The 9,326-nt window shown below is 51.1% G+C and overlaps 1 protein-coding gene across 4 annotated transcripts in view; it reads left to right on the top strand.

The window, feature by feature from the left end:
* The first annotated feature begins 1,389 nt into the window (after positions 1–1,389).
* Positions 1,390–9,326, top strand: part of PAX7 (paired box 7) — an 88,410-nt gene continuing 80,473 nt past the window's right edge. The window contains exons 1-5 of one of the 4 annotated variants that reach the window (XM_042883383.1): positions 1,390–1,460; positions 1,686–1,911; positions 3,702–3,937; positions 4,492–4,618; positions 5,405–5,533. In XM_042883383.1, the coding sequence (XP_042739317.1) occupies positions 1,827–1,911; positions 3,702–3,937; positions 4,492–4,618; positions 5,405–5,533 (577 nt within the window). In that variant the 5' untranslated portion in view covers positions 1,390–1,460; positions 1,686–1,826. Of the gene's footprint in view, positions 1,461–1,685; positions 1,912–3,701; positions 3,938–4,488; positions 4,619–5,398; positions 5,534–9,326 lie in introns of all 4 variants that reach the window. The other 3 variants (XM_042883381.1, XM_042883382.1, XM_042883380.1) reach the window with 3 other exon arrangements.

Raw genomic sequence — 9,326 nt, 5'->3', positions numbered from 1 at the left:
GCCCTGGCGTCATGCCCCGCTGAGAGGAGGATTCCTGCCCCATTCCCACTTTTTTGGGGGAAAACATTGGGTATTTGTTCAGCCCGTCCCGGGTCACAGGGCCGAGAACCGCCCCTATGGCACCTGGGTGACGGGAAGGAAAGAGCGAGAGGGCAGTTCGGGGCAGAACCGCGTTTCTACCCGTTCTATCCTATGGGACCAGTAGGGATGATCCAATTCATTAAGGATGCTAATGAAGGAGATGCGTCGGAAGCTACGGAGAGCAGAGTGGAGGGGTTTGGGTGTCATTTCGTCCCTATGTGGGGAAGGGGGGGATGATGTGGAAGGGACTCTGAAAGGCAGGTGCGATGCATCCTCAAACATTGGGAACAGCAGGGATGAAAGCCATCACCCCAAACCCACCCCAGAAGCTTCGGGGGGGTGGGGGGCAGTTTGCTATGGGATATTTCATGTATTTGGAACCCATCACCCCAAACCTCACCCCAGAAGCTTCTGGGGGGGACCAGTTTGCTATGGGGGATTTGGCATGTTTGGAATCCATCACCCCCATCCCACCCCCGAAACTTGGGGGGGGGGGGGGGGGGTCGTTTGTTATGGGGGATTTGGTATATTTGAAACCCATCACCCCAAACCCACCCCAGAAGCTTCTGGGGGGGCAGTTTGCTATGGGATATTCAGTGTATTTGGAAGCCATCACCCCAAACTTCACCCCAGAAGCTTCGGGGGGCGGGGAGGGGGGAGTTTTTGCTATAGGATATTTGGGATATTTGGAACCCATTACCTCAAACCCCACCCCAGAAGCTTCGGGGGGGGGTCGTTTGCGATGGGGGATTTGGTGTATTTGGAAACCATTTGGCATATTTGGACCGTTGGGGTGATGGGGGGGGGGGGGGGGATGAGCCCCAGCTTTCCATCAAAAAGAAGCCAAGCCTAGTAATGAATAATAGCGTCTAACAAAATAACCCGAGCCCGTAGATTTGCCTGCGTGTTGGGAAGCTGCTGCCTCTTATTGGTCCCTCAGCCCCGGCGCGGTACCCCCATCCCCGGTCATGAATAAAAGAAAGGAGCCGGAGCCTATCACAGCGCCGGGGCTCCTTCTATCCTCCCCACACCGCCCCAAGTTGGGCTCTTTAACAACTTCCAAACCCTCCTCCCACCCATCTCCGAAACACCACCAAAAAAATAATAAAAAAAAAAAAAGAGGCAAGGAGGGTGGATGGGTGGGGAGGTGAAAAAAAAAATAAAGCAGCGGTAACAAAAATAAGGGGAAAAAAAAAGAAACAACTCAGCTTGAGGGGGAAAAACTCAGCTCCCCCTACGCCCCCCCATCCTTAAGCCCAACCCAGCACCGAGGCAACTTTGGATGTGTCTGCTTCTCCCTGCAGTCTGGGTTACATTCCTCCGGAGCGCCCGCTCAGGCCGGTTGTGACATAGCCCGAAAACTTTCCGAGGGATTTCTGGTGGGTGATATTTCTCGGCCGCCCGCCCCCACTCCACCCCCTTCTCCTTTCACCCCTCACCCCCCATCATTTCACCCCCCCCCCCCCTCACACACCTCGTTAACGATTCCTCTGATGACGATTTTTTAATTATTATTGTTTTCATTCATTCGGAGCAATGATTTCTCCCTTGTTCGTTTGGGTTTGTTTGGTTTTTGTTTTTGTTTTTTTTAAAAAAAAAAACAGCCGCCGGGGCTGGAAAACCATCGAAAGCCCTTCCAGCTTCATTGGGACCAACAGAGAAGGAAAAAACCCGTTGATCTTTCGGCTCTCCCGGGGTTCGGGGGTGACCCCGATCCGTACGGAGCCGCTCCGCCGCCCCCCGCTATGGCAGCGCTCCCCGGGACGGTACCGCGGATGATGCGCCCGGCGCCGGGGCAAAACTACCCTCGCACCGGCTTCCCTTTAGAAGGTAGGTATATCTATCTTAACGTGTGCGAGGACAACTTCAGATAGATGAATTTGGGATGGATTTGAAAGAGGGGAGAGGTGAGTTGGGTGAGGACGGGAGGTTGGGGGGGGGGGGGGGATCCTGTGCGGAGCATCCAACTTTGGGGAGGTCGGAGCTCTTTTCTCACGCCGTGCCTTTCCTCGAGCGGCTGGTGCCGCTTGGCTCTTTATTTTTCCTTCCTTTTCGAGGAGTTAGGAGCGGGTTTTAGGCTCGCCCTTTCTTGGTGTGGCTACTATTATCGTTTCCCAAACTCAAAGAGTCCCGGCCCTATAGAGAAAGAAAGGAGGAGGGAGAAAAAAAAAAAAAAAAGCAAGAAAAACCGATTGTTTCCAAACTTCTCCCCAGGAAAATAAAAGCCAAAGCCGGAGCTTTGGGGCTGGGAACAGATGCGGTGCTTCGGCCGAGGAAAAAGGGGGGGAAACGGGAGCTGTCACCTCGAGAAGTGTCATCCATGGGGATGACATCTCCACTGCGGAGCCACCAACTTCCCCCGTCGTTTTCTTTCCCTTTGTGCGGCCGCCCGGTTTATGATTTCTGCCCAAAGCTGTGCGAGGGAATAATAATAAATTTAGAAAAAAAAATAATAAAAAAATAATAATAAAAAAAAATCAGAATTAAAGCAGGAGCCCTTTCCCCGCATTTATTAAAGAGGAGAATTTCATACAGACCGTGATCAAGTGGCGAAACTCAGAGCTGGGGAAAGCCACGCAGACTGCAAAACATACAAGCTGGGGGGATTTGCTGAAGTGCTTTTCTGTAGCAAATGAAGTAAAACAGACGGCAAGGGAAAGGATCAAAGGATTACAACAATATTTGCACAACATGACTGGGAATAATGAAAAGAGAGAGCGGGCGGCGGTTTTAGTACCTCTTGAATGTAAAATTGGCCACTCGAGTGTTATCTGTCGATAATGATATATCCAGGGAGTGCTGGCCAAGTGACTTTGAATTAGTGGTGCATGATTCTTGTTAAATCGCGAGGCAATTTCTGGAATCGACTTTTCTTTGTAAAGAGAAAATCACCCCCTCGCCCCCTCCAGCCTCGCTGCAAATTGCGCAGCTGAGTTCTTCCCTCCGTATTTTTTTTTCTTTTAATTTTCCCCCCCCCTCCCTAATTTCCAAGCCTGTGAAATCGTATTAATCTCCGAAATCTACAGCGCGAAATACCGACCCCGCAGGTGCCGCGCATCGCGGCTCCTCCGAACCCACAGAAAGAAACCCTCGAGGGGATTTCGAGAGCCTGTTTCCCAAAAGTTGGGTCGCCAACAGAGAGCCCCTCATTAATTCGGAGCGCGGAGCCCCTCATCGGGGACGCGGAGCTCCTCATTGCGAGCGAGGAGCGCTGCGCGCTTTCGGGGAGAAGTGCGAACTTTTTTCCTTTTCCTTTTTCTTTTTCTTTTTTTAATCCTATCTGGCTTTGCCACCAGGTTTTAAATCTTCTCCTCTTTCGGCTCTGGTTCAAAGTGTAGGTGTGAAACGCCCCAAGTTCTGTAACCCCGAGGGGACGGAGGGGTGATGCGATGCGCGGCTCCTATTTTCAACGGCAAAACTTTCCCCTACAGCGAAGGGCACCGCGGGGATACGGGATAAAAACCAATTCCATGGGACGGGAGAGGTTTTGCCCCTATTTTAGGACACGGTGGAGAGGTGCAAATCTCTGGGATGCAAACTGGAGGCGCGGGGAGGGATGCGTGGAATTTTGACGGATTTTTTTTTTGCCCTTTTTCACCATTTTCTTCCCCCGTTCCCAGTGTCCACCCCGCTGGGCCAGGGCCGGGTGAATCAACTCGGAGGGGTTTTCATCAACGGGCGCCCGTTGCCCAACCACATCCGCCACAAGATCGTGGAGATGGCTCACCACGGGATCCGGCCCTGCGTGATTTCCAGGCAGCTCAGGGTCTCCCACGGCTGCGTTTCCAAAATCCTCTGCAGGTACCAAGAGACGGGCTCCATCCGACCCGGGGCCATCGGGGGCAGCAAGCCCAGGGTGAGTGCAATGTGGGGCCGCGTTACGGGCCCGATACGCGGTGCTAGGAAGCAGCCGGGGAGGGATCTTCTTTTGGGACGAGAAGGGGTGAATTTAGGGATGAACGAAACGAACGGGTTTTGAGCAAAGATGGGGAGAAAACAGCGCCGGGCAGCAGGATGGGAATAAATTAACGGGGTTTTCAGCGTGCAACAAGTGGCAAGCATTCAAGCGTTTCCTTCGGCCCGTTTGCTTTCAGGTTTACACAGCACCCCCCAAAAAAGCATCCCTCGCATCCCCTCCTTCCTTCCATCTCAGGTTAAACCCATCTTTGCCATCTCCTTGTCCTTTAATTTTAAGGAGGGCAAATGGAATCCACACCTGGGGGACAAGCTCATACCTCTCCCCAGCTTTATTTTCTTCCCTTCCCATCCCTCAAATTCAACTATTTTTCATGTTTTTGCCCCCAAAGCTAGCAGCCCGGTGTAATTTTTCAATTAAAAGGGCTTTTTCTCTCTCTCCCCTTCCCTCTCTCTGCTCATGCACGCACCGCTGGCCATTGACCACAAAAGCAGGTTGCGACTCCCGACGTGGAGAAGAAAATCGAGGAATACAAGAGGGAAAACCCTGGGATGTTCAGCTGGGAGATCCGGGACAGGCTGCTGAAGGATGGACACTGCGACCGCAGCACTGTGCCCTCAGGTGAGAAGGCAGCTTGGCTGTAAGGCCACCCGTGATCCCAAAAAGGCGTTTTGGGGCATGGTTGTCTCCAGCATCCTCTTGCTCCTTGCTCTGCATGGGGAGGGATGAAAACCAAAGCGGTTTTTCCAAGTTATCCCAGCTCCCTGGGTCCCAGGGTCTCCAACCTGAGGGTAGCTTGCATGGGGTAGACCCCAAAGCAGAGTCGGGGGGACTTCAGCCCATGTCTTGCTCACTGAGGATGCACAGCAGTGCTTCCATTCATCCAGGAATGCCATCGCTCACTGAAAATGATGCTGTACCCCAGTGTTGAGATGTGCTGAGGGTCTGGATGTTTTTTAGGTCCTGGTTCCTTTGGCTCAGAGTTCCTCTCTTGCTCCAAAGGAGCTGAGCCTGCTCTGCAGGGCACAGATCCCCAAAAGTGGGACCCTGGGGAGGCTGAATCCAAACTTCTGGGCCTTTCCTGGTCCCACTGAGGGTTGCAAGCCTCATGCAAGGGGTCATTTTCTCTGCCACAAAGCAGGTGGGAACCCTGGGATGTGCAACTCCATGAGCAGGGCCAGGTGTTTTGGGGTTGGTGATGAATGCATCCATCTTCAGGCACCCAAGTTGTCGTCACTTGGGTGAACTGAGGGGTGCTTGGGTGCAGTTGGCAGAGCAGTGGGGGTATAAAAGTGGGCAAAGAGGGGCAGGTGCCCTTGATGTGTATGAGGCTCCAGCTTGGGTTTCCCCCGTCCGTTCCCAGGCAGCTTATACTTGCCTTCTTGTCTTTGACTGTCTGAGGTTTAGTGAGTTCGATTAGCCGTGTGCTACGCATCAAATTCGGGAAGAAAGAGGAAGAGGAGGACTGCGACAAGAAGGAGGAAGACGGGGAGAAGAAGGCCAAGCACAGCATAGATGGCATCCTGGGCGACAAAGGTAGAGGCGGCCACGCGTGCCCCAGGTTGGACTGGGGGAACCTTTAGGATGGGGGGAACCTTTGGGAACACGGCCCACCACTTTTTAGATGGAGAATAAGAAAGGGATTGGCTGCAGAGCCTTACAGCTGTCCTTTCCAAGTAGGGCTGATGGCAGAGCCAAGGTGTGATGCTGCTGGGGCTGCTGGTACCCAGCCTTTGGGGTTGTGATGTTTTCTCATCCCCGCACGGAAGAGTTGTCGGTGTTTCGCTCGCGGCCGCTCCAGATCAATTATTTATAAAGGGAGATGACTGAGGGGAGGCATCTCTGATTCCTAAATGAATTTGTTAAACAGATTTCTCTCCTGCTCCCTAAGTGGTCCCCTGAAACTCTGGCTGACAGTTGACCGATTTGGCCAATCAATATCAATTAGAGAGCACGGGATGCGCGCTGCTGTGGGGCTGCAGCGAGAGCCACCAGCACCGGGCTCGGGGGGAAATAATAAATAGGCAAATAATAAATAGGGATAATAAAGCTGGGGCTGCTGGTGGAAAGCTTGAGGGCAGCTTGGTGAGGGGGGACCCGGTGACACTGCACTTGTCTCTCATTGTGGGGGGGGGGGGGGGAGGGCGGGGAATGCGAGGTTTTCGAGCTCGTGGCGCTTTGGAAATGTCATTTTGGCAGGCTGGATGGGGGAGATGAGTCCTCAGCCTTCCAAAAAAAAAAAAAAAAAAGAAGAAGGGAAACCGGTATTTTTAGCGAAAATAATCCAAGTTTGGCAATGAGGGTTTTGTGAAACCAGGGGGGAAGTTGGAGGGACGGGAAGGAGGTTTTGCTTTAGGCACGGAATGATTTCGTCGCGTCCAAGCGCTTTTTGGGGGAGGAAAGCGGGAATTACAAAGTCCCGTAGGAAAGCCTGAAGAATGAAGGTTTTGCTGTTTATTTTTGCCCCCGAATTGATGGCAAAATGGCGATGGTGAGGCCGGCTTGCGAGGCTTGGGGGCCGCTTTGCCGTATCGGCAACGGAGCTTCCACAAAGTTTCTCACTAGGCTGCAAAGTTTTCCCCAGTTCGGGACAATGCGGGGAGGAATATTGAAGTGCGGGGAATTCGGGGCCGAGAAAAGCTTCTCCGTGTCACCATCAAACGTTTAAATGAAGGTGCACAAAAGGGGGTTCTTTAAGGATCCGATCTCTCTCCCCCTTTCTCTCTCTCTCCCTCTCTCTCTTTTTTTTCCAACCTTGAAGATGAACTTCACTTACAAAGACCTTCGAGTCTATTGAAGCTTTATAAGCAAAAGATTCCCAGAGAAGGGGAAAAACCCTAGGCTGCCTTAAAAATGGAGTAGAAGGATGGGGGAGGGAGGGCTTCTCTATTCTCATTCAAAATTCTGCAAGGAGGAGAAAAAGTTGGGACAAAGGGCCAAGGAAGGGAAGAAAGGGAGATAAATTATTCAAAACTCCCTGCTGTTAGATAGTTTTGTAATATTATAGGACCGTCTGTTGGAAAAAAGGCGAGCCGTTGGACGTTGCAAAATGTTGCTTGTGATTTGGAAATAGGCGATACTCATTTGCAAATCGGAGCCCATTGTGTGGAAGGGGGAAAAACTGCCCCCGCGTCACCGCGCGATGCGTCGGGTTTCATTTCGGAGAGATGGTTTTTCTCCGGGTCGCATCGCTGGGAAAAGTAACGATTTTTACATCTCCAGATCGTTGCTGTTTAGTTATTTTCTTTAGTTTGTTTTCTCTCGGGGAAAAAATAAAAATAAAATTAAAATCAAAACGAATCGCGGGTGCTTTGCGGAACCCGCTTTGAATCGAGCGCTCATTTGGGCTGATTCCCTTTTGCCGCAGCCCGCGGAGCGCCCATTCCCAGAGATAAATCATCATTGATGGGCTGCTGGGCTCCCGTTCGTTTCATTTTCTCCTTCTCCTGCTTGGATCTGAGGGAAAAAAAAACCTCCTAAAAAAGCTTTGGTTTTGCGGAGCTGCCGAAACAGCGGGCAGCGGTGAAACCGGGTGCGGGGCTGTCAGAGCAATTAAAAAATACCACCAATAATAACAGCAGCCATCAATACGGAGAAAAGTTTCTAAACAGCCCCAATTAAGATAATTAATGAGCGGTCAGTTCGTAAAGGGTTCCGAGGCGGCGTTTTGCTATTCCTTTTAGAGCCGGGAATAACGACGCCCCTTCCATGGGAATTGATCTCCAAGTTTGATATCAAATTATTATTAAATATATATAAACGCATTCCTGGCACTCGTTCCCAGCTCTGCGCTGGGTGTTTGTATTCCTCGCTTTATTTTTCCTATTTATTTCCCTCCCCCCCCCTTTTTTTTTTTTTTTTAAAGCATTTTTATGATGGGTGTGGGGGGGGGGGGGGGGAGGAGGGAGAAAAAGGAGAGGGGAAAACTTTGTTTTGGCCTTTTTCCTCCTGCCAAACGCCTTTGCTCCATTTGCGGGTTCTCCTCGCGGGGAGCCGGAGGAAGACAGCCCTAAATGCTCTCTCTTTTTAAGTGTTAAAGAAAGCTTCCACCCTGCGCCTGTTTCTTTCTATCGTCTGCTTGGCATTTAATAATGTTAAGACTTATTAGAGCTGGTAATGAAAACTGTGGCTGTTGAATAGGGAGCTGTGTTGGAGAAGGGTGTAATAGCTCCAAGGCATGCTAAGAAATGTATTTATCCCCAATCAGTACTCACTCTCTGAGTTCCCAGCACAAACGTTAAGTTGAAGGGTTTTAAGGCAGATTAAATTGAGCCTTTATTTCTTTGCACTTTCATCTTTAAACGGCTCACTCCAGCTAGCCCTGGGCATATATTCATGAGGCTTCACTTTATTTTTTATTTATTTATTTTTATTTTATTTTTTTTTTATCCTTGTTAAGAGCGAGTTATTATTATTTTTTGTTGTCGTTTGTTGTTGTTCTTTCATTTGTGAGCGTTTGGGGTTTATTAGGGAGGGTCACGGGTGGGTGATGGCGCTGCTTTGCTTCACCCCGCACCCGGAGATGCGAGGTGGAACCGTGAGGGGTGAACGGGGAAACGAACCCCCCCCAATTTAACGGGGTGCTGAGGATGGTGCCCACACTTTGGGCGAGGCCTCGTATTAATTACAAGCAGATGTGAAGCATAGGAGGAGGGGGATGAGCTTCAGCAAAGGAATGACCCCCCCGCGTGTCACCCTATGGCCGCGGGTGTCCCGTTCGGGGCCGCTGTGCCGAAACAGAGCGGGGATGGCAGCAGGGTTTGGGATCAGGCCGGACAGGTGGCTTGGCGTTATTAAGCATTATTAATCACTTCATTTTCTTGTTGTTTCTTGTAATTATTGTTTTTCATCGCTTATCGCGGCGCGTTTTTATGACTTTATGTTTTTTTACGACTCATTACTGTTTCGCATCTCGCCCCCCATCCTCTCCCTCCCGTTCCTTTATTTCCTCTTTATGGCACACGGGGCACCAATGGCTGCACCGCTGTGTTTCTCACTCCCCCCCATGGAAATGATACGCGGGGTTGGGATGGGAAACCCGGTTGGAAGAGATGGATGCAGAGCAGAGTTTAATTGTATTGGGGTTTTGGAAGCGTGAACAGGTGTGACCATCTCCTATCCACCCCCCCTCCCCGCCCCGAGGTGGTAATGATTGAATGTGATAGCAGTCCCTGGTGTAGAGTTTAGGGTTCTTTTCTTGATGGGGGGAGGCTGTTTGGGTCCTGCCAAATTTAATTTAATTCGGGGGAGTGGATATGGGAAAAGTATGAGCAAAGGGAATGCCCCCCCCGCGTGTCACCCTATGGCCGCGGGTGTCCCGTTCGGGGCC

This window comes from Lagopus leucura, unplaced genomic scaffold (genome assembly GCF_019238085.1).
Source record: "Lagopus leucura isolate 7727_CA_CO unplaced genomic scaffold, USGS_WTPT01 Super-Scaffold_100037, whole genome shotgun sequence".
Lineage (NCBI taxonomy): Eukaryota > Metazoa > Chordata > Aves > Galliformes > Phasianidae > Lagopus > Lagopus leucura.
The sequence above is the reverse complement of the archived record's forward strand: the minus strand, read 5'-3'. Positions and strand labels throughout refer to the sequence as shown.